Here is a 25,450-nt window from a genome sequence, read left to right as displayed (position 1 = left end):
AGGACATTATACCAATGTAGATTCAAATGTTGTGTCAAATCAGTTGCTAACAACTTCTTGCCCTGTTAGCGTTACACAGTGAGTAACAGAGTAACTATTTCAGATCTCCTAAAATTCCTTTCTGTCTGGCATCAAGGACAACAGTTTAGGTGAATATATGTAATACGAAAAAAAATGTATGTTACCTGAATTAGATAAAGGTAAAGTGAAGCTGGTGTTTAAGCCATCAGGAATCAATTTAAGATAAGATAAGATGGACCTTTATTAATCCCGTGGGGAAATTCAGTGGTTTAAACAGCAACAGGGTAAGAATGCCAAACAGGACAGCACAGATTCACACAGATTAAAGATACAATTAAAGACTAAACTGTTCACTCAACAAAAAGTCATTATGTAAAGATGATGCGTTCGTTGTTTATTACCCTGCTCTGAGTGTTTCAGCGTACCTAACTGGGGTAGGTATAGACGACGGACAAATAGGATGGCAAAGAGAGAAACACAGTCTGCTTGGCCTCGTGCAGGCTGGTTAGATAACTAAAGGTTTGGAACAGGGTGTAACAAACTGTGATTCGCACCGGGCTCTGAAATACCACAGGCCCGGGGGGACTGAGTGAGCTCTTGGCCCATACCTGACCTCAGCACATTTTCCCATCCAACACCCTTCTCCTCTCTTCTGGCATCTTTTCATAACAACCCCCCACCCCAACCCTCTTTCTCTCTGTGTGAGACAAACATCCCATGGTTGGTGTGTATTCTCCACTTTCTCATTTTAACCCCTTAAACCTTACTGACATGTCAATGGCAAACAGGTTACAGTTTTTCTCGATTGCTAACACACTAAAATTCTACATGAAGCACAATTATTTTAACTGACACTCAAAGAGCAAAACATCGGCTCAAATCTCAAAAACTCTAAACACGTTTTCAGCTTTTCACACAATTTGCAAATCAACATGGCACTTTTTGCAAACCACTGCACACGTCTCTCCACGTAAGACACAGGAATCTGACATAAAGTCACGTGTGAGCAGGTTTCAAACACTGATATTCAAAATGCCTCACACATGGACCAATGATCAAGAAACACATTCCACCTGACCAAACACCTGGTAGCATAATTGTTGGCTCATCAATCAGGATGTTAGCACTATAAAAAGACCAGGTGAGTACTTTCTTACAGCAACAATGGAAGCCAACGTGGAAGCAAGAGGAAGAGGAAGAGGAGAGGAGGAGGAAGAGGAGGAAGAGTACTCTCTAATGAAATGAAATGTTATCAACCATGGTTTGACGATGAGAGAGGCTGGACGGAGGGTTCAGCCTAATCCAAGCCGATGTACTGTCGCCTCTGTAATCCGGACACTTAGACTTGAAAACAGGTTAGTTAGTTTTAGCTCTGCATAATTCATGATATATCAGTGTTTATATCTGTTGTGTGAAACGTATATTTACTTCATTACTGTAATTGAAATGTTGGCATGTTGCATACTATAACTGTACACAAATCCTGCACAATGTACTGTGGTAAACTTACTTTGATGCAACAGACACTGACCGACCACTATATCGTTGTTGTTTATCTGAAGGACTGAGAAACAAAGAGGTGGAAGGCTAAGGATGTTCGATGAGGCAGGCAGCAGCAGTTACTAACTGGGTTTTGGCAAACAATGCATCACACTTAGAGAGATCCGAAGCATAGTAGCTATGTGCTGAGATGCATGTTGCACAATGTTATCTTTGAATAAAATGTGATTTCTTTCAACAACTCATTTGTATTCTTCCTTTACTGTATTGCTGTAAACTCAAGCAATCTTTCTCTGCAGAAACCTCTCTGTACAGAGCACAGCCCATAACAGATGGAAGTGCTTTAGATGATGCTCAGCAGTGTGTAGTTGGGTGGTCAAACAATCTAGTATTATGAATGAAGTGTTATATTTGGTGCTAAAGTTTGCATTTGGTAAGTGTTTGTGTAGTTTTGAGTACAGTTCTTCACTTAGCAGGAGAAATGAGGTGTTTTGCACTTTGGGTGTGTGGTTTTGTGAATTGTGTTTGGTGTTCTGAGAAACTGAGCAATCTAAAGAAAAATGTGTGTTAGCAATCGAGAAAAACTGTAATAGAAACTTCAAACTCCTGCTGTGAAACCAATTTCTATTTGATGTATTTCACAGGTATAAGGCACTAAGTATCAAGTATCTGCTTTTCAGGGATATCTATTTTAAAAACAAACAGAAACAGTAGGAGCAGATGCAGAGTCTGTTGGTAGTGTTCAAACTCTACAAATAAAGATACCAAACACGTCAGATTAACAATTGAGCAAACAATGCATTGTTATTATTGAATAGCAAAGCAATTAACATGAACCTTTTGACCTCTTTAGTGGAAAGCTGATGATCTTCCAGAACAATATGAAGTTCCTGCCTGATTTATTGTAAAGTGGAAACCTATATTGTAAATACCAACCCCTAAAACATCAAATAACTATTGTCAACATGCCTAACCCATTAAGGACGTTTTTAACCTTTCTAGCTGTTCACACAAGAAGCAGGCATGGCAACATACTCTGAATGTATTTACACGTCCCCTTGTTGGCATTTTCAGGATTACTTAAGTATTAATTCAACAATGTTTAAAGGCTACCTTATTCCGACTTAATATTCTATTACGGTGCATAAACTATTTTAGAACATTTCAGACAATTCTGGGCGGAATAATAATAAGTCTGACCTGACTCCCTGTGCACACTCCTCACTCATCACACTGGTGACATTATTAGATTGTTAACACTGATGCCTTATTGAGTGAGCACCATTGAACAGTTTTAGTTGGTCATTGTAGAGAAGGATTATTTTACTCTATATGAAGTTTAATAAAGACAGTGATACTCAATCCAGGATCCGGGCCTTTCAGCTGGTCACCAGGTACTAAGAGCTCATGAGACTAATATTTGGGGTCAACAGCTGTCAAACAAATGCAGTGCAGTAGGAGGTACAGTTTTTCCAGCTGAGGTGTAGTGGAGTAGGCAGTGCTCGACCAAGTTCCCATATATTTTTCTTTTCATTTTCAAAACTACCATCACGATAAAAAAATGTAAAACACATAAAACAGCATTGGTAAAAACAACGGATAAAATGCACTTGAACACATTAAACACAGTTACTAGAACTATAAATATAACTTCTGCTTTCAAAAGTGTGCAGTTTTATTTGAATTAAAAGGTATTAGGATAAAATATACTTGCAGAATGGCTAGTTTCAGTATAATTATCATTGTATTTTTTACTACATACACTGCCAGGTAGCTTGAGATCACTAAAGTTTGATTCAAACTTGTAATACAGTTTTTCTCGATTGCTAACACACTTTTTTTTTTTAATTGCTCAGTTTCTCAGAACACTAAACACAATTCACAAAACCACACACCCAAAGTGCAAAACACTTCATTTCTCCTGCTAAGTGAAGAACTGTACTCAAAACTACATAAACACTTTCCAAATGCAAACTTTAGCACCAAATATAACACACTTCATTCATAATACTAGATGGTTTGACCACCCAACTACACACTGCTGAGCATCATCTAAAGCACTTCCATCTGTTATGGGCTATGAGAGAAAGACTGCTTGAGTTTACAGAAATACAGTAAAGGAAGAATACAAATGAGTTGTTGAAAGAAATCACATTTTATTCAAAGATAACATTGTGCAACATGCATCTCAGCACATAGTTACTATGCTTCGGATCTCTCTAAGTGTGATGCATTGTTTGCCAAAACCCAGTTAGTAACTGCTGCTGCCTGCCTCATCGAACATCCTTAGCCTTCCACCTCTTTTTTTCTCAGTCCTTCAGATAAACAACAAAGATATAGTGGTTGGTCAGTGTCTGTGTTGCATCAAAGTAAGTTTACCACAGTACATTGTGCAGGATTTGTCTAAAGTTATAGTATCAACATGCCAACATTTCAATTACAGTAATGAAGTAAACACGTTTCACACAACAGATATAAACACTGATATATCATGAATTATGCAGAGCTAAAACGTAACTAACCTCTTTTCAAGTCTAAGTGTCCGGATTACAGAGGCGACAGTACATCGGCTTGGATTAGGCTGAACCCTCCGTCCAGCCTCTCTCATCGTCAAACCATGGTTGATAACATTTCATTTCATTAGAGAGTACTCTTCCTCCTCCTCTCCTCTTCCTCTGGCTCTTGCTTCCATGTTGGCTTCCATTGTTGCTGTAAGAGAGTACTCACCTGTGGTCTTTTTATAGTGCTAACATCCTGATTGATGAGCCAACAATTATGCTACCAGGTGTTTGGTCAGGTGGAACGTGTTTCTTGATCATTGGTCCATGTGTGAGGCATTTTGAATATCAGTGTTTTAAACCTGAACACGTGACTTTATGTCAAATTCCTGTGTCTTACGTGGAGAGACGTGTGCAGTGGTTTGCAAAAAGTGCCATGTTGATTTGCAAATTGTGTGAAAAGCTGAAAACGTGTTTAGAGTTTTTGAGATTTGAGCCGATGTTTTGCTCTTTGAGTGTCAGTTAAAATAATTGTGCTTTATGTAGAATTTTAGTGTGTTAGCAATCGAGAAAAACTGTAATGGGTGATAAAAGTTTCGTACAATACTTGAGTAAAGATGCTAATTGACTTTTCCTAACTGTGAGCATCCTGTGTTGTGTGCATGGTTAAACCTGCACCTGGACTCAAATATTGTAGTCCATACAGACCGCTGTACACAGGACCTGCCAGCCAGTCTAATCTTCCTGGGACAAAACAGATTTGTTTTTTCATCCATTGAGTTGAAATTAAAAAGCATATATGGCAGATAGACACTGTAGATAAGGACACAGGCATTAATGGTGCAATGAGGGAAAACATCTGTGTTTAATGAGGCGGACAAGCTGCCTGGCTCTGGACAAGCTGGGCCACAGAGGGGTCACCTGGCTTGTTTGTTTTTTTGGTCTGTTTTTGGAAAAAGCTCAAGTGTAATCTGTGCGCAGAGCAGCTCACAGCTGAAGGTAACCCGTTGTTTACAGATTAAACTCTGTTCCTTCGGTGGAACAGGCTGACCCAAATCGTTGAGGTCAGAAGGAAAATAAAATATATCAAAATGAATTGCAACAGTCATTTTGGTGTGTGTTCATGTGTAAGTGCTGCATGTGCTGCATGTGTGTAAGGGAATAAAGTGTCCTGCTAAGAGCATCACTGCAGTCTCTGGCCCAGTGTCATGTGTGAGGATCCTGGGGAGAGAGTAGAGTATTGTGTTTCAATTTTATTTATTAGCCTCTTATATAAGCAGCAGCAGGGGGAAGGCACATACTGAGGCGGGGGTAAAGGGCACTGAGCTATGAAATACAGTCTGGGTACACATAATTACACTGTAAGAATTTGCACCAAGGTAACTTAAAAAATATGAAAGACAGAACAAATATGTAAATAATTTGACTGTGGCAAATGTGAAACTAAAGTACACAAAGTACTCAAGAAAAAAAGATTGTGTTACTTGTTACTTGGAAACACAATGACGACACTGGTCGAAAGTGAATCATTTAACTTTAACAGATGTCCTTAAGGCTGCGGCCCCACGAGGACGAAAACGGCTAAACGCATAGGATTAACGCAAACGCAATCGCAAACGGCTTCCGTCCACATGCAATAATTATTCGGATAGTGTCTGCCCACACGAGACCGCTCCGTTTAGCTCCAACCGCTGGAGAAGCTGCAGTACATATGCAGGAGCCTGTAGGTGGCGCTGTAACTTCCTCCACAAAAGCAGCGAAGAAGAAGGTTGTCATGGTTGCCCTTCTGTTTATTCTCCGCGGTGGGGGCCGAGGGAACCGGGCAGAGTTTTTCGCCAGTCAGTGTGTATTAAAGTTGAAATCTTCCGGACAAAATTATAAAAGTGCCGGTCAAATGTCTTCTTTGTTATTTATTGAGCTTTAAAACAAATGAATAACGACTCTATATAATATAATGACAAAATACACGGAGCCTCTCTTTTTCCTCCCTCTCTTCGGACAGCGCCAGTGTCTGTCTCATGCAGCAGCTCATCCAGTAATCAGTGACCCGGCCGACTGTAAAAATAAACATATTTATAACTAGTTTAGGGAGTTTGAGAGGTAATTAAAATAGCTAAGGGTGATGATCTGACTTGAAGTGTGTGTTTTGCTGCAGAGGGAGGAGCTGCAGGTGAGCAGAGCTGCGTGTCTCCGTCCTGTCAGATTAGACTTCACTCGCGAGAGAAAGATAAATAATCTGAATTCAGGGTGCAGTTTACTTTGACGTGGGGGTGAGCAGCAGAGGTGGGGAGAGGCGGGGCTATTGCCTCATCATTATTGCTGTAGATGTTGCACAAACAACTGTAGCATGGTCAATAGCGTCCGGAGCACGATAGCAACTCTGCGATCCGCCATTGTTGTTGTTGTTGGTGGCGAAACACTTCAGCACTGGCGCGGGGTAAGCGGAGGTGAGCAGAAGAGGTGGGGAGAGGCGGGGCTATTGCGCAATCACTATCAGTGATCTGAAAATGTCCGTATAGGGCGCACACACGGAGCTGTTTGACCCCCCAGAGAGTGGCGTATGCATTTCTATCCACCTTGGGACCCGTTGTCGTTTCCTCAGTCGTTTAGTGCCATATTCGGTCGTCCTCGTGTGGCCGAACGGTCTATATGACACTAAACAGTAACGCAAACAACCGAATTCGTCCTCGTGGGGCCGCAGCCTAAGTCTCTGCCTGTACAGACAGAGAAACTGAAGAGAGGACAGCAGTGAAGAACTAATAGAAAGATCTGATAACGTTTTCCTTATTGTATTTTGAACAAGTAGAACACAGCTTGAATGTAATGATTCAATAAATGTCTTTAAGTGTAAGAATTGTGTGTTTCTATTCAAACTAACAGCACTACAGCGTCATACTTTGACCAACAAAGCAATGTTATTTATATGATGAATCCCAGAATTAAATTGATGTATGAGTCAAAGTCAATAGCCAGAATATTACCTGGGCATCCAATCACAGTACACATGCGTAATATCTGGACTCACACACACACACACACACACACACACACACACACACACACACACACACACACACACACACACACACACACACACACACACACACACACACACACACACACACACACACACACACACACACACACACAACCACTCAGGTCAGCCAGGGCATTAGTGCAGGCAAACAAGGGGAAAAAAAGATGTGGAGACAAAGGAAAACCCATGAAACCTCAAGCACCTCCTGGCCTAAAACTGACCCAGGCACTGCTCTCCCCTCGGGCCTAATTGAAAAGAGAGTGGCCAAGTTACCCCTGAATGACACCAGAGGTTATCCAAGGGGCTCAGCCATGGTTAAGGGTGTGTGCCTGCAAGGCTCTGGCAGTAGAAAACATGTACTTTTTTCACTGTACACAATTTCTTCGCAGAAACTGTGATGTTACTGAGTCCTGGATCCCATTGGACAATGGGAAATCTGTGTAGATGGAAGAAAAAAGTGATACAGAGAAAAAGACAAGATAAAGGGGGAGGAGAAAAAGAAAAAAAGAGGGTGAATTGTTGCAGCCCTCCCCTTTGCCTCATTCCCCGTCAGTCCGTGCTGACTGTGTGTAGCACTGCCTCCCCTCTCTCCTCTCCTCTCCTCTCCTCTCATCCCCTCTCTCCTCTCCTCCCCTCTCTCCTCTTCTCCCCTCTCTCCTCCTCTCCATTCCCCACTCCTTACCGTGTGGAATTGGGTTTACATAACCCACTGCAGTCTGAGATAATGTAGCACACCACTACTGAAGACACCTTCCCTTACGAGGCAAATAAGACTCACAACATTTGCAGCATAAACATTCACAGTATATCATGTGCTATACTTAGGAGGTGATACTCACTGCCATCGGCCATTTTAACATGCGTCTAGCATGTGTTCACATACAGGTATTTTCTGAGTAAGTGTTCGCAAAAGCTTTTGCTCATGGTACAACTAGCCCTCAGATATGATTGGTTTAGTCTTACAATGACCTCATTCCAGAAAGAAGGAGCTTCTTTATGACTTTTCAGGGAACTGGTCTCTGATTCCACACAAAATACCAAAGGCTTTTTTAAACCCTGCTGTCCTGACAGAACCCCTTGAACACAAGCCAGCACCATGTGAACACTACGCAAGGGTCTTTGATACCTTCCCCTCTACTGGCATTACTACGTGTGTGTGTGTGTGTGTGTGTGTGTGTGTGTGTGTGTGTGTGTGTGTGTGTGTGTGTGTGTGTGTGTGTGTGTGTGTGTGTGTGTGTGTGTGTGTGTGTGTGTGTGTGTGTGTGTTTGTGTGGCACAGAGAGGCCGTTGTCAAGAGAGAGAATGCAGGAAATGTATGTAACTCTTCCTAAATCACAGTTAGTGTTTTACCAGTTTTGTACCCAGCCAGTTCTGTCTGGACAGGGACGGGGAAGAGGTCATATTCAAGGTTGTCACCTGTCTCTGGGAACGCAGTTTAATGCTCCAGTGTGTGTGTGTGTGTGTGTGTGTGTGTGTGTGTGTGTGTGTGTGTGTGTGTGTGTGTGTGTGTGTGTGTGTGTGTGTGTGTGTGTGTGTGTGTGTGTGTGTGTGTGTGTGTGTGTGACACTGTGCGTCATTCATTCTGGCTGATGGACTTGAATCAGTAACCGGGACTGTTGTTCTCTACATTCCCCTCTCACTCGATGGCTCAGAAGAGATTAAGTGACAATACCTCACCTAACCCGACTTTCTTTTAGAACAACAATGACGCACACATGTAATAAAATGCTTTTTGACAATCCTCCAATGACCATTTTTAAATGTTCAACAATCATATCAAAGTATGTCAACAAACTATTGGCTACGGATTTGATACAGGGTGTGGCTGAATTACAAGGCCAAAACGACATTTAACCTACTTCTACAGTTGGGTAATAATTCCAATAAAACAGCCTATTGAGTTTTTAAATAGAGAAAGCAATGATATCAACAAGCCACAATACATAATATGCAAAATATTTAAGTTATCAATTTGTTGACATAATCGCCACATGGTCGTTAGTCAATATGGTTAGTAATATACCATAGTGCTAATGGCTCTGGTGCTAATTAGCTAACTTAGCAAGATGGTAACAAGGTGGCCTTTGTCTGCTTAACTTCAACTTGTAAGCATGCTAACATTAGCAGTTGGTTCAAAGCACCAACTTATTGTTGATGATAGGCATTATGGTTATGGTCCATGGTGTTTATTGTTGGAATTTGTATAAGGCTGTTGTGAATATCCTGATAAAAAGAATAAAATAAAAATGTTTTGGAGAATTGACTGATATAAATATCACTATGCAGCAATCTGTGAAATTGTTGTTGATGTTTGCAGAGTGAGGAGATCGAGATGAGTAATTACATTAGAGGATATCAATGTCAACATGTTTTAATAAGACCGGTAATTCCTGCCGGGCCTCTAATGCCTCCCTTTCCTTTCCTGCCTAGCTAGCAGGCTGGTAGAGGAAGATCTTCTCTTCACTACAGCTCCTTCGTCTTAAATTCCCAAATCCCCCATTCTCTAGAGCATGGTTGTCCAAACTTCTGGCCACATACAGAAAAACATACAAAGGGCGTGAGTTATATTTCCTCATAAGTTAAGTTATAAGTTGGAAAAATCAATCCAATGTAGGTAAATTATTCTTGATACTTAAAAAAAAAACAGCTCTCCAGAGGGTTTCAGTTATTGTGTTGGCAGCTCATCCCTTAAAACAGAAGCCTCAGATTGCTTATCATAAGAGGAAATGGGAAGGGTATATTTCAAGGTTGATATGGAAATAAGTTATTGGGATTTTTTCTTATCAACTTAGATTCGTTAGAAATGTTTCCAGCTTCAATCGACAGAATTTATTTGAAAATTGTGCTAATTAATACATGACTACTGTGTAATATATTTGAATATATATATATATATATATATAGGTGGGTTGAGTTGGTTATTTCAATCCAGTAGAGTTGATGTGTCAACCAACTCCCCTCCCCAGTTATTTGTTGGCACCCAAAGGATTGTTGACATCCACCTCGATTGATCGTCTTCTTATTAATAGACACATGCGTTTTCAAGCATTTGGGATACCTAAGTTGTAAATGTATACATCCTGGGAGAGGGATCTCTACTCTGTTGCTCTCTTTGATTGACAATCTTCTACCTTATTACCCTTGTGTGAACTCCTACCTGTCCCTTCCCGTTTTAATTGTATTGCTACTCTGACATCTGAATTTCCCCGCGGGGATTAATAAAGGTTTACTTTATGTTGTCTTAAATTAGTAGCAGGCGATGCCGTAAAGCTTTAAACCCAATTTAACCTCAAATCACCTCTTTGTTTGGAAACTGGATTAAGCATTACATTTCAAATCAGTGTGATTCATACATATTAATCATAATGGTAAAAACCAGAGGCACCGGGAAACTTTGGTTACATAAGACAACCATTTCTTTATTTCGCACCTCTGCTGTACATAACATAAACAAGCAGACACCCAAACAAACACACTCTCCCACACACAGATCTTAAGAAAATATACAAAACAAAATATGGCTGTTTATATGCCATGTGGGCTGAGCACTGATAATACAGTGGAATGATACAAAATAAAAAAATCATTCGTCATCCTCTTCTTCCTCCACCTCTTCTTCTTCCACCTCTTCTTCTTCTTCTTCTTCTTCTTCTTCTTCTACTACTACTACTGCCTCCACCGCTGCCGCCGCCTCCTCCTCGTCCTCGTCCTCATCTTCTTCATCGCTGATAACATATTTCTTGGCTTTTTTGGTAGCCACTTCTTCTTCGCCGTCGTCGTCTGCCTTCCTCTTACTGGATCCCTCGCCCTCCTGCTCAAAAACAGAAGAGAAGAGATGACTCTCATGCTGACACTAGCAGACATGTTGTACAGTTTCTCAGTACGTTCAGTTTGTTATGTTACAGTTGCGTTTTGTTTTCGGGAAGAACCACAAGTGTTGTTATTCTGAAGATAAATGAGTGCATCTTTAAGTGCACGTTATTCAGAAGGACTAGTATTTCTTGTCCTGTTCGGTTCACTGAAGACGGACAAATGTCTTTTTTAAGCTCTAAAGTAAACTGCATTACACTGCCCCCTGTCTGTGCAGCAGGACACAACACCCACCTCATCGCTGTCTAGCTTCTTGGCCTTCATCAGCCTCTGGGCCTTGTCATCATCGGAGCCTTCATCACTGTCTGAGGAGTAGATCCTGGCTCGCTCCTCTGAATTGGGGGAAACCATTGAGGATGTTCAATAGGCCTTCATAAAAATCTTGTGAGAAATAATAAAATATCCTCCCTCACCTCTGAGACCTCCGCCTCCCTTGAATTTGCTCTTGATGGCTGCCAGACTGATGGTCTCGTCGCCCTCCTCGTCGTCATCGTAGCGGTCGGGCTCCAGGTAGCTGCTGCTCAGGCCTCTGGCGTGCTGCTTCTCCCTCATCCTCCTCTGCTGCGACTCTCTGCGGATGGACGCTCGCAGCCGCTCCTCCTCTTTCTGACAGGAGAGACACCAGGGGGAATCATTTTAAGCACTGGCTTCAAGTTTGACATTTAGTTTCTAGCTGGTAATGTGAGAGCATAACTTTTCAACTAGATTGAACCTATTAAATCAAAACATATTTTGAGCAGGCTCAACACCTCATTTTTTATTTTTTATTTATCCTTTATTTATCCAGGAATGTCCCATTGAGATACAAGATCTCTTCTTCCAGGGAGTCCTGATTTCTGGGCTGCAACATTTATTTATATGCACTATCAAATGACTTACATTTTTAATTTGATCATATTTTAAGTAGTGTTATAGTTATACAAGTGTCAGGTTTTGATAAGGTTTTTTAAGATCCCTGTACAGATTATATAGTCAGAATATATTTGATATTTCAGTATGGAACAAGCTGTTCAGTTCTCTCGTATTTATGGTTTTGGTTTATCTACCTCCTTGAACACATTACCCTACTTATTAGTTTAATATTGAAGAAACATGGATGTTGTAGCAAAGCAATTTTCTATGCATATTAATTAACTAATCCCTTTTAACTGTACAGGTTAGGCAGTAAAGGTAAAGAAAAGAGAGTGTGATTACAGTTAAATGTCTTGAGTCTAAAGTCAAACTCCACATATTGGAAGCTCATGAGGTGCATCCAACTCTGAAATTAAACTATTAATGGAACAGAAATAAGCTGTAAGTGCATCTGAACTGCTGCCGTGTCAATCCACACAGCAATGGGAGCCTTTAACCATTCTTTTCAGACTGGAGCTGCCCTAACCCTTTCAAGTCTGCCCCAAGATCAGCCAAATCTTGCATGTGAGACATGTTTTTTAGTGGTTGCGCCTAACAGCAATAACAGCAGGTGCGCGATGCTTGTACAGTGATTCTTCCCCAGATGAGCGCTGAGCACGGTGAAACTATAAACGAAGCTATCAGCAGTGTTTGTTTGGTGTTGACAGTAGATACAAAACCAGCCCCCTCCAGACATGCTGACACTTTTTCCATTTCACTGACCACTGTGTGACCCCATTATGTAAGGACGTCAGGTTAAGTCTTTATGTAATTGAGCACAGTGCCTGTCCGCAACTGGCCTCACGCCACGTGTTTGGTTCCTGCGAGAACAAAATCATTCTCAAACAGGGGGGAGGAGAGGGTGCGTTACCTTAATCATTTCATTACGATGGGACTCTGGATCTCGTCCAGCCATGGGAAGGATTCTGATCTTCTGGGTCTTGGAGCAGCGGTCAGCCAGAGACAGAGTCATCTTCCTGTGGGTGGCGCTGTCTGTGGAGTGGGGCCTGGATATAGAAAATATACATAATGTTACATTTAATGCATTCCACAGTGCTTTCTCTTTAAAAGTATTACCTTAAACATTAAGTGGGCAGTTTTCACAGCTTTATTAATATTCATATTTATATTGATTTTGTTGGTAATTTGGAGGAAAAATAAACATTTTATTAAATGAAAGTAATTAAATCCTATTCATTAAACATTGGGAGAACTGAATAAAGAGGCAATTACCATTTATATACCAAAAACATGTCAGCACTCAAATGCATGAAAGTATTTTTGAACAAATCTAAATGTCATAATCTTTGTGAAAGTTTGTCATTTTCTAATAGAAATGGCTCAATCTTACTTGATTTCCAACTATTCCTAAATGATCAGCTCTCCTGTCATATAAGAGTTATTTTAACATCTTAAAAAGTGTTACTTTGAAACCTACTTTTTAATTTGTGAAATTGAATCTTTAAAGGAATGTCACATCACCAAGTTCTAGAGCACATTCAGCTCTAATCCTTAATAGAAAACTCTGCTCTGATGATATTACACAACCAGAACATATGGTCATGTCCTGTCTGGCAGGGCGGAGCGTCATGAAAGCAGCTTTGGCCCGTGTACTGCTGGTCCTATGTGTTCAGAGGAGACAGAACATCCAGGTGTACTCGGGGGCCGCTAAGAGGCTTACACACTTCTTATTGGGAGAAATCTGGGCAGCTTGCACAAGGTGACCCTGATCTTGCAGCATAGACTACATTCCTGAAAGGAGCTTGAATGAAGGCTATTGTTGTTGTTTTGAGTTAGAGGCACCGTGGGCCATATTTGCATGTCAGGGAGCCAGATAGAAGAGGAGTATCTCTAGCAACCTATAGCTTTTGCCTCAAGGGAGAACTTCTCTTTGTGTGAGACTCAATTCTTAATAGCAGCCTGTCACTAATAACAACAGTGGCATGTTTCTGTGTTACCTGAATGTGAGTTTGGTTTTGAACACAGCCTGTCCCTGCAGTCCTGTACCCTGTCGGATGAACAAGTGGTTGTGGTCCCCCTGGAGAGGAGCCTTGTAAACATCGAACACTTCATTCCCAAGATGGAGGGACATGCTGTGGAAAGAAGGAGACGTTTTAAAACCATGGAAGAGGAGAGTACGTCCTGTACACAGTGTAGCAACCTCTCACACATCCAGCTCCACATAATACACACCTGCCATCGGACCATTTGACAATGCGTGCATTGCTGTCTCGTATTTCATTTCCCTCTTCGTCTTTCCTGGCTCTCCAGCGAATTGTGTTCTCCACCTGTTGGAGAGAAACTCTGGTCACTCTCTTCAAAAGAACATGAGCCTTGTTTCCAATTATTTCTAGAAGCCTTGTATAGAGAAAACTAAATACATTAAACAAAGTCAAAAACAGTTTGGCAATAAATAAGGTATTATTTATAAGCTTAAAATAATCATTAAGGATTAAGCAAAAGAGTAAACTGAAATAAAATCCATCACATATGAACCCCATAGATAGAATACAAGCATTATAGGGAAATGAGCAGCAACATCAAAAGTGCTTTTAAAAAAAGTCTGCCCTATTGCACAATTTATTTCAATTATTTCAGACAACTACAGATAAATGTATATACAAGCAGGTGTGGACTACATACCTTCAGCTTCAGCCTGGTCCTTCCCTCCTCATCCAGCATTTCTTCATCCTCAAATTCATCCTCATAGTACTGAGGATCAAAGGGTCTATAAAGGGTAATTCATAGAAAATCAAAATGAGTGGAAGACCTTTAAGTAAGGCAGACGATATCCTGCTCATCAATCCCCAACACATTTGGGTGAACACTTCACAGAAAGTGTAAGCTCTTGCAAATCTCTTACTCGCAAGCACAGAGTTAAATGATCCTAGGCATCAATTAAAAGGGTCTAAAAATGTGCATTTACTTTTTTGTACTCTCTTCATTTTAAAGTACTTGAGAGCTCATCGGGTACAACATGCATGTTGTATATATTGACAGTGCCATGGTTCTGACCTGGGCTCCACAGACAGGAAGTTGGGCAGCTTGACAAAGTAAAGGTCAGATCCCAGGTCTGTGCTGACTTTTGGGATCTCTACTTCGATGCGGGTTTCGGGGGCATGCTCCTCTTCTGGATGATCCCCGTCCATCCCATCATCCTGGACACACAAAGAGAGGGAAGGGAAGAGAACATTTCAAAATACACGTAATTATGGGGATCACCTCAGAGAGGCTTGCAGAGAAGCTCAGATAAAAATAGATTTGGGAACTCTTATAATTAATAATAATAATAATTCATTACATTTATTTTTGCTATTTTCCAGATGCTCAAAGTGCTTTACATTACATATAACATATTAGACATGTAACATTGAATACTGTGGACAATACCCACAGGAGCAAATTAGGGTGAAGTGTAGGCCTGTCGCGATAATCAATAAATTGACTTATCGTACGATAAATAAAAATGGACTCGATAACTTTTCTGAACTCGATAAATTGCCGTTTACATGCGTGTTTGTTTACATAAGGATGTGACCAGCATTTTAGCCAGGCGGACTGTGTCTGCCAGCCCGGCGCGCTGTGAGGGGCGGGGCTCACATACAGCCCATGACACAGCCAGGTCAGGACACTCTGCGTGCAGCAGTGTAGCAGCCAAATGAATAATATAGAGACAAGCAGGAGACAACGTGTGACTTACTCGAGGGGAATTTGAAGTTAAATGGAAGTGGTTGCAAAACCTAATACCACATCTCCGGTGTGGGAATATTTCAACGAGGCAAACCTATGGACTTGAATGAGCCGGGCGGTGTGTCGCATTTGTTTTAAAAAAGGTAGCAACAAAAGCTAGCAATACGACCAACCTTAAACTGCACCTGAAACACAACCACCCCATTCCGTTTTCCCAGCTGGGAGCAAACACGGCAGCTGGAGACCCCCCACCTTCCCTACAGTTTGCAATCAAAGATGCATTTGCCCGACAATGCAAACATGTTGTTGGACCTTGCTCGAAATCTTTGAAATACAGATTTGGATATGGCCTGTTGACGCATCTGGGTCTTTGTATGGACAGTGGACTGTACACTTAACTGTTGTTCTATTTCGTCCCTACTGACCGCCAGAGGCGGTGCTTTAAGCACTGGATATGTCCATCGTGCGCATGCGCAGCTCGAGTACCAATAACAACAAAGTCACCTGTGACCCACGTGACACCGGCTATATCAGGTGTCGTCAGAGGATCTGTTCCTTTCATCTTCTCGCTGCGCGAGGGTACCGTGGCTACATTTTTGTAGCCTACAGCGTTCAGGTTTGAACGTTTGATCTGAGGGATTTCTCTGCAAGCAGCTGGCCGCGTGCAGCTTCGCGACTGACAGTCGGAGCTACGGGTCGTTAACGCGTCCTCCAGGAGCTGTGGTCGGCTGTGCAGAGCCTCGACAGACAGGTTTGTGTCAGCTTGTTGCTGGTGATGGCTGTGTTCCCGCACCCTCTCCCAGCCAAGTTGTCCTGATTGCCGTCTTATTTTTTGTTTGGCTTAGACTTTCTGGTGACGACAGTGTTCCCGCTTCCTCTCCCATAAAGTTGCCCTTATGCTCTTTTGAAAGTTCTGCTTGTGGCGTTGTGCCCAAGCTATCATTAGCATTTGAGTCCCAGCTTTGGCTGCGTCCCTCATTCGATTTAGTATGGAAAGCCCAGAGTGTCATACTTTAAACCCGTTTTTCATTTAGATGCAGAGAGTAAGGTAAGTACTTTCTATTTCTTAGAAGCTATTATCTGGTCTTAACATTTGTGTTCTGACTTGGTCGCTTGATTGTTAGCAGCAGCCGCTTGGCTAACACCTTGCTGTTGAGCTTAACTATTAACTCAGGGCAGTGCTCCCGCTCCCGGTAACATAGGGTTTGATTGCAGTAGCGCTAGATCGTTGTATTACTGCTCCTAGTACTAGACTCCTAGCACTAGGATGATATGCAGAGAACATCTTCACTGCGGGTGCTGTGTGCTCTGCATGTGCGGTTACTACTGTAACCATGGCCTACGGTTCTATGCGGGCTGTTCTCTTTCTTAGAAGCTAATTATCTGGTCTTAACATTGTGTTCTGACTTGGTTGCTTGATTGTTAGCAGCAGCCGCTTGGCTAACACCTTGCACCTCATTATTTAACTCATCCGGTGAGGGCAGTGCTCTCGCTTCCGCTCCCGGTAAACGCATGGTATGGTTGCAGTAGCGCTATATCGTGGTATTTACTGCTCCTAGTACTAGACTCCTAGCACTAGGACGATATGCAGAGAACAATCTTCACTGTGTGTGCCGTGTGCTCTGCATGTATGGCCATTAAGGAGGATTTCATCCTCCCAATATTATATTGTCTAGTGGGCAGCCGTTTGGCTGACACTTTTAGGCACCGGCCACAGTTACTATTGTAACTAAGGTTCTAAGCCGTAAGTACTGGCCATAATTACTACTGTAACTACGGTTCCAAGCCGTGTAAGTACTGGCCATAGTCAATACCGTAACTACGGCTCTAGGCTGTGTAAGTACTGGCCATAGTTAATACTGTAACTACGGTTCCAAGCCGTGCAAGTACTGGCCATAGTCAATACCGTAACTACGGCTCTATGCTGTGTAAGTACTGGCCATAGTTACTACTGTAACTACGGTTCCAAGCCGTGCAAGTACTGGCCAGAGTTACTACTGTAACTACGGCTCTATGCTGTGTAAGTTCTGGCCATAGTTACGACTGTAACTACGGTTATAAGCCGTGTAAGTACTGGCCATAGTTACTACTATAACTACGGTTATATGCCGTGTGAGCCCTGGCCATGGTTACTGCTGTAACTACGGCTCTGTGCTGTTCTCTTCTTTAGAAGCTAGTTATCTGGTCTTAAACATGTGTGTTATTTGACTTGATCTCGCTTGATCGTTAGCAGCAGCCGCTCGGCTAACGTCTTGCGTATACTGTTAAGCTTCTTTATTTTACCCAGCTAGGTGAAGGCAGTGCTCTCGCTCCCGCTCCCTCTACCGGTAATGCGGATTTTAATTAATTTGTTATAATTAAATGTATTTGTTTTATTTATTATATATAATTTATATATTTTAATATTATTTCACATTTCATTTGCAATGTTCGATACAAAGTTATGTTTGAAAGTATGTACTTGAATTATCATTAGGGTTGGGTATCGTTTGAATTTCCACGATTCCGATTCCGATTCCGATTCTACTTTTCGATTCCGGTTCTTAACGGTTCTCGATTCCGATTCTTTGAGGGGCAGGGTAAAAAAATGATACATGCTTCTTCCACCAAAAAAATTACATTTATTCGAGAAACTTTTACACAGGTTAGTTTAAAGTAATATTCACATTAATCAGTCTGTTTATATTCACTGCTATGTAACTTTAACCTGAGAACCACTGAAGCTACAACAGTGCAACAGTCCAACTTTTAAAAACAGTTCTTGTTGAGAAAAACAAGCATATCTGCCTTCTCAGGCATACCGGGAAGAAATGTTTGAACATTTTGAAGTAAAATGCTTCAATCTGGTGCACACGCAGAATTACTAGAGACTAGATCTAGGGGGTACAACTCTAAACACCCATATGAAAAAGATCGGTTTACATTTTAATAATTAAATAACAAATAGCCTACATGTAACGCATTTTATTTGTGTTGTTCATTCATATCTTATTTTACTATTTTATTTATGCATATGTTTTTATCTCTCCAGTTTAAAACGATGTGTCTGGTTTACTGTCCTATAGTATACATTGGAATGATTTCAAACCTGTTTTATCCCAATCATTATAAAAGAGTGCCTTGGAAATATGTGTTTACATAAATTGTGATCAAAACGTTTGAGACCCACTGAGATAACTTAGACTAAAGTGAACTATTTAAACCCTCAGAGTCCTTTACCTCACTGAGCTGTAGTTATCAGCCTCTCAGTATGACTGGAGAGGACTCTCCCTCCACATCATTGTAGAAACATCTTCTTCTTATATCCGTCAGAGCAGCTAGCACCAGATGCTAATAACAACAGCGCCCTCCCTTTCTCCCTAGCTCCCTCGCACTTTGGCTGTGAGCTGCGGTTGCCAGATAAGCCAACATCCCCCATTTTAATCACTTGCAGCGCCCATCGTACAGGGCAAATGAAACGTGTAGCCGGGGTGAAAAGGGTGTTACATTTACTTAATTATGAATGTTGTTACATCAAGGCTGAAAATTAGGATGAGCACCAACGGTCAAAACATTTTCTCCCAGAGCTGGCAGCGCAGCGCCTCCACAGATCTGGCGCCCTAGGCGAACATCTATAACGCCAGTGCAACGGGCCGGCCCTGGTCTCAGGTTACACTGTAGGAAATGTCCCGCCCCGCTGCAGTCATGCAGTAGGCTACGGAGAGCGGCGAGAAACATTTCCTCAGGAATCGAAAAGCGGAACCGAAATTCACATTTCTAAATGATGCCGTTGGAATCGAAATGTTGGAACCGGTTCCGAACCGGAACCGGTTCTCGGTACCCAACCCTAATTATCATTATATATTATCATTATGTCCGTGGTCTAAAATGGTCTTACAACGGTGCCGACAATATTATCGTTTATCGCAATAATTTCCGGGAAAATGTATCGTCCAACAAAATTAATTATCGTGACAGGCCTAGTGAAGTGTCTGAGACAGAGAGCAGGGGGATGGACGTACCAGGGGCTGACCCGGGGTCGGAGGCTTCTCTGCATCGCTGTCTGAAGAAATGTCATCAGCCTCTCCAAACAGGTCATCTGCTGCAGTCTTCTTTACTGTCAAAAGTAAGTTAGATAACTACTTTAAAGTACATGAGAGCAACACAAATGCATCCTTCAGCTGCAATTAATACCAATAAATCTTTCAGGAAAAATTTCATTTATTTTTCCAAGCGATTTCTAACCTTTTTTTGTTCCAACATCACTGTCTGAATCTGAGTCAGAGGCGATTTTTGCTTTGGGCTTCTGTCTTAGAAAATCATCTTCGCTATCACTGCTCTTAGGAGAACCTGAAAAATAAAAGCAAAACTGGTGGTAAAGCAATTTCATTTGCACACATCAGATTTAGTTTGTAAAAAGCATTATTACCCCATGAAAAAGAGCAAGATGAATCTCTTATTATTCTTAGAGTCCTAAGATTAACTTTACAAGATCAACACAGATGTCTGGCTTGAGGTCCAGTCCCTGTACAATATCGGCTCGTTCTTTGACACTGGACTCGAGTAGTACCTGACTTCCTGCTCCTCGGCCCCTCGTCATCAGAGTTCTCTCTTTCTTCTTCAGAGTAATGACGTTTCTCCCCCTCGTCCTCCGACTGGTCGCTCTTAACCCCTCCTTCCCACTTCTCATCCTCTGACTGGTTCTCCCTGGCAGAAGCTTCTCCATCACTGTGAGGTGTGCCTGGCGCTGACTGCGGAGTCCCAGGTTCGCTGTGCACACTGGATATAAACATACATTTGGATGAAATTAAAATCAGGTCTTCTGACTACACAGGATGGACTTTTGATAGATGAATAAACACAAGTACATGCTCTTAGACAGTGTTAAAAGGTCACATAATAACTTGGCATTGTTATACTTAACTAAAGTACTGTGTTTTAGTTGGGGTCCCCTCTGGCATCATGTCATGTTATTTCAGTTTAACAATGAAGCAAATCCTTATGGCTTACCTTCTGTCTGAACGGGCACTGCCCCTCTCGGAGCGAGGGCTTCCCCCTCCAGACATCGCGCTGCCAGCCGGGCTTCCTCTGTCCGACTGGTGGCCCCTCTCCTCCTCGTCTTCATCCTCGTCCCGACGGCCGCGCTCTGAGCCGCTGTGCTGCTCTGCGCCGCTGTGCTGCTCTGCGCCGCTGTGCTGCTCTGCGCCGCTGTGCTGCTCTGCTTCAGAGTGATCCCCCTGGTTTGAGTGCATGCTGGCCTCTGACTGGTTCCCTGAGCGCTCAGACTGGTTGTCGCTGCCGCTGCGAGGACTGTGCTGACTGCGAGGACTGTGCTGACTGCGAGGACTGTGCTGACTGCGAGGACTGTGCTGACTGCGAGGACTGTGCTGACTGCGAAGACTGTGCTGACTGCGCTGCTCGTCCTCACTGTCGTCTCCAAACAGCTCCTATTAGGTTGAAATAAAGTTAAGTTAGATGAGAGAGGAGAACACAATAGAGGCTTCTCAATACTCAAATTTCCCCTCCTCGACTCCTCGACTCCTCGGTCCTCCGGTAGTGACCCGGAAATGAATTTCAGCGCGCCATTTTGAAGGACGTCTCATTTCTCTAAATGCACACCGAGGACCGAGGATCGAGCGTCGAGGAGGCTCTCTGGAGGAGCTATAACCGAGGATACACTGATGGTTCCTCCACGGCTCCTCCGCAGATGCATTTCCGGGAAAGGTGGAGGCGTGACGCACGGCCGGACTTATCTCAGCCAATGACAGCTCTGCATGCAACCCCTGGATATTATTTTAGAACCTGCTCTCATCGCAACGCGATGTTTACAGTGATAACAGCTGTGAGGTGCAGAAAGCAGAGCAGTGTGTAAAATATATATCACTCAGTATAACAGGCCTACTCTCTTTATTTGCTTTAGTTTAGTAGATATCTACAAACAAAGAGTCGATATTTTTCTAAAACCATTTAGTGCTTCACATAATAAAATACACAACGGCTGTAGCCTGATTATGCTTTAGGAGCTGTAGGTGTGTGTGTGGTACAGTGTGTAGGTGTGTGTGGTACAGTGCGTAGATGCGGCGGACAGACGGGTCTCAGTTGGTTTGATGTCCTTACTTTTAATACTTGCAAATACAACGTTTGGCCCGTAATTTCAATTCCCCATTTCAGCGACGAGAGAGAGAGGGGGGGGGGGGGGATATATCCAGTCTCTGATTGTGTTACGTTATTATGAGAGTGCTCTCATACTTTAAATTGCATATATTTATATAAATATATTTGTGTCTGTGTGTCCGCATCTGTAGCCTGGTATTGTCTCATTATACCGCACTCTCAATGAATTCAAAGTCAATATGTGGGGGAACAATGTTCAGCTGATCCAGCAGAGATTATAAAATATGACAAAACACTTGACAGATGATGCAGCTGTTGCCACGTAATAATGAACGGACGTCGCTTTAATATGACCGCTCAGAGGAGAGGAGTTCTCATTTCTTTAAACGTCTGCTGCTTCCCCTCCTCTCTCCTCGGTTCCCCTCCTCGGTCCTCCGCTCGCATCTCCTGTGGGCGGGTCTAAGTATCGAGGAGGGGAGTCGAGGAGGGGAGTCGAGGAGGGGAAATTTGAGTATTGAGAAGCCTCTCAGGATTATAAATGAATCAGTGGTTCTAGTAGGGTAGAACTTTATCCATGATGGCTGACCCCTGGTGTCAGAAGGTGGGGTAGACATAATGTAAAAAACAGTATTTATTATCAGTCCATAGTTAGGGTTTTAATTCTATGGTCAGCAGAATCTCCAAGTGTGTCTGCTTTTAACCTTTTCCTAATTAGCTTACACACTTTATTTAGATTTCTGTGATTATACATGCAATACATATGACATGTAATGTATTATTCAGGATTTCATATTTTCCCCTACTCTTTTGATAATAAGCAGTCAAGTTAGGGCTGAACAATAAATCAGAATTTTGTCAAAGTTGCAATATGACTTGTAAAATAACCAAATTGCAGGAGCTTTATTATTTGATTCAAAATACACTACATTTTGCTGCAAAGATGTCCCAGGCTACAAACTATATTCCGCACACTTACAAGAATGTATTTGTTTGGAACAGTTCTCCATTTAAAAAAATCAAACCATTACATTTTAATATAAAAAACGAGAATAATTATGCAAAAAAGATCACTCAAATATGTTGAATAATAACGCAATTGCATATTGGTCAAAACAAGCGCAATTAAACCTTTTTCCAAGTAGTTACGGTCTAATGTCTCAGATATAAAAACCAGACTCGATAAAAGAACGTCAGACAGAAAAGTTGAACTCACTGTTAATGTCGTCGGGCTGTTAGATTTATTAGCTATTCTAAACATATTATTAAATGATAGTAAATGTTTGAGTGATTATTGGACAGGGGTCAGAGTAAATCCACAAAGAGTGTCAATCTTCAAACACACACCTTATTAATGCTGGCTTTTCCTGTCTCCCGGCCGTCCTCATCCTCATCGTCCCGTTCCCTCTCACTGCCGCTGCCCGAGGCGTTACTGGCGGATCGGGGTCTCTCCTGCTCCGAGTCTGAACCGGAGCCAGAGCCAGACACTGCTGAAACACAATAAAGCAATGAACATTCATTATTTATTCTGGGACAGAGTGTAGCTCATCCTAATTGCTCTCGCACAGTTCTATGTCAATATCAACACCAATAGACGCTATTAAAAATGGTACAGGTGTACATATCAGAATCAAAACCAGAATAATGTTTATTGCCAAGTATGCCTAGTGTTTAAGATTTAAACAAATGTGCCTTAGTATTTGGTACACCAACCATAACAAGAGGAACAAATAAATACATGCAGAGTACTGTCAATGCCAAGAACTTAAATACAGAATAAAAGCCTTACAACAACAAAAATGAAAACTCAAAACATCAAAAATAAAACACATATTTCGTCTACACGTGTTTCTTGTCAACACTCAATGGAGTAAACTAGGAGACATGTAAAAAAAAAAAAAAAAGACATTACGCAGCTACCTTGCCGTTTCGCTCCCTCCTCTGCAACATGTGTTTGTAATATTGCATGTGATTTGGTTGATACTACTAAACGTATTTATTATGTTTTTTTTTTTAAAATACTGTTACTGGATAACCTGGAACGGTACTTTTGTAAATTGGAATTTAATTTAATTTCCATCTTTAATATGTTATGTATGCCTCTTATTTAGATTGCCTCTTGTTTTGCCATAACAATGTAAAGTTCCCTTCTGTGGGACTAATACAGGTAGGCCTATTCTGATTATGTCTGTGAAATAAGTACTAGGTTATTTTTAACCTTTGTAGTGTTTACATTTTGGAATTGAATAAATAAAATCTTAATACATGATTTAAGCAGTTAGAGCGTTTTTTCACTCGCTTGTTTTTCCACTAGCCAAACTAACAACGCTAAGTGTTGTTTGGCTGATGAGAGCATGTGCTGGAGATACAAACTGCACTGTTGTTGCAGCACAGCTAAATAAGCGGGTTCATACAAATACAGAGAGCTACCTTTTTAATGCAAACTAAAGAATAAACGTTGACTCGTTTCTCATATAGCTAGCTTTTAAATAATATTAGATACCGACACCGTTACACCGGGGTAATGTTCGGGCAGAGCAAATGTTAACATGGTTAGCATCGGGAAACACTCGACATCGCTATACACTAGATTAATCAATAAATACTATTTTCACCGACTGAGAGACAGTTTTACCTCGCTGCTCATTGTCGCTGTCCCCATCACTCCCGAACAAATCATCCATGTCCGCCATTTCTTCCAAACTGTGGCAGCAACAATGTGACCTAACAGGAAATGATCGCCCGGCTCAGGGATGGTTTTGTTTCCGAGTTCAATCCGCGGCGGACATGTTTGTGTAGTGAGCGAAGTCAGCCACAAGAAGGGGGTACACACTTAAACATCAAGGGTCCACACCACAGTAAACTCTGAGGCTCTGCTGTTCTCTCTCAACATGTAATCCTCCAATACATGCAAACATTTCATATTTAAACAATATATTTCAGTTTTTTTATATATATATTTCCCAGCTGTATAATGCTATATCTTGTTTTCCCAGCTTTATAATGCTATCTATCTTGTTTGAAGAACATTTCAGATTTTTCTCCTCAGTTTCCTTCACGTTCCTATCACTTATACTAAAAATAATACAGTTTATTACGAAAAGGGTATTGTCAGCAACAAAGACGTAGGCCTATGCAAAGAAACTGAGAAAACAATTTAACAGTCAAACTAAATTCTTAACATTTCAAACCTTATGAGGATGGTAGGCTATACCATTATTTGATTGAAAATAATGAAGCTGCTAAAACGTTTATGAATGTGTAGGCCTAATAGACGAAAGGCAAATCATGTAGGCCTATTGCATTTCAAAGTATAATAAAGTACATCTATATTTCATTTGTGAAATATTTGCAAAGTCAGGACTAGATTAAAAAGTTGTATTTGTGTCATGTTATTGGTTAATTTATATATGTGTTTGATGTACCCTATGCTTGTAGTCATGTATGTATTGTGCACATGAATTATCTTTGTGGGCCAGAAAATAGCAAATTAATGGTTCAATATTATGACATCATGCTGCAGTAAACCCTGTCTTCACCTTCAGCCATTACTGCAGACAGAGGTCTACTGTATTTGCATTTATCCTTTGTTGTAAAACTGGATTAAAATGACAGTAAAGATGTCTTTAGTACATTACAACCCCTCTAGTGGATTGTAGTTTCTGTGTAGTGTTACATGCTAGGGATCTTGTAACAGGGCACAAGACATCCTATCTCCTCTATTGTGCAACACAGTCTGAAAAAAAGAAAATAACGAGCAGCCCTCTATCTTTAGAATCAAAGTTAATTTAAGGTTTATAGTGTACTAGACTCTGTATATTTTTTTGAAAGAGGTAGCGAACGACAAAAAGAG

The 25,450-nt window shown here is 41.5% G+C and overlaps 1 protein-coding gene across 2 annotated transcripts; it reads right to left on the bottom strand.

Moving 5' to 3' along the window:
* Positions 1-10,445: 10,445 nt before the first annotated feature.
* On the bottom strand, positions 10,446-24,340 carry leo1 (LEO1 homolog, Paf1/RNA polymerase II complex component). Of its 2 annotated transcripts, none has more exons than XM_034104476.1 (14): positions 24,233-24,340; positions 22,945-23,087; positions 20,497-20,933; positions 20,057-20,265; positions 19,732-19,836; positions 19,509-19,603; positions 14,833-14,975; positions 14,461-14,545; positions 14,011-14,105; positions 13,776-13,910; positions 12,689-12,824; positions 11,340-11,532; positions 11,161-11,258; positions 10,446-10,867 (listed from the first exon to the last, which is right to left on the bottom strand). In XM_034104476.1, the coding sequence occupies exons 1-14, from the start codon at positions 24,288-24,290 to the stop codon at positions 10,640-10,642; spliced, it is 2,160 nt and encodes a 719-aa protein (XP_033960367.1). In that variant the 5' UTR covers positions 24,291-24,340; the 3' UTR covers positions 10,446-10,639. The 2 variants fall into 2 exon arrangements, with proteins under 2 accessions (XP_033960367.1, XP_033960376.1); XM_034104485.1 differs by having other exon boundaries at positions 22,945-23,084.
* Positions 24,341-25,450: the final 1,110 nt, after the last annotated feature.

The sequence above is a fragment of the Pseudochaenichthys georgianus genome, chromosome 3, assembly GCF_902827115.2.
Source record: "Pseudochaenichthys georgianus chromosome 3, fPseGeo1.2, whole genome shotgun sequence".
Classification (NCBI taxonomy): Eukaryota; Metazoa; Chordata; class Actinopteri; order Perciformes; family Channichthyidae; genus Pseudochaenichthys; species Pseudochaenichthys georgianus.
The sequence above is the reverse complement of the archived record's forward strand: the minus strand, read 5'-3'. Positions and strand labels throughout refer to the sequence as shown.

What these genes read in the sequence shown, in the direction of transcription:
- leo1 (XM_034104476.1), bottom strand. Translation starts at nt 24,290, where the DNA reads ATGGCGGACATGGATGATTTGTTCGGGAGTGATGGGGACAGCGACAAT. An exon ending in AGTGCCCGTTCAGACAGAAG is followed by an intron (nt 20,266 to 20,496) that starts GTAAGCCATAAG and finishes GTTTATATCCAG; the next exon opens with TGTGCACAGCGAACCTGGGA. An exon ending in GTCAAATGGTCCGATGGCAG is followed by an intron (nt 13,911 to 14,010) that starts GTGTGTATTATG and finishes TTCTTTCCACAG; the next exon opens with CATGTCCCTCCATCTTGGGA.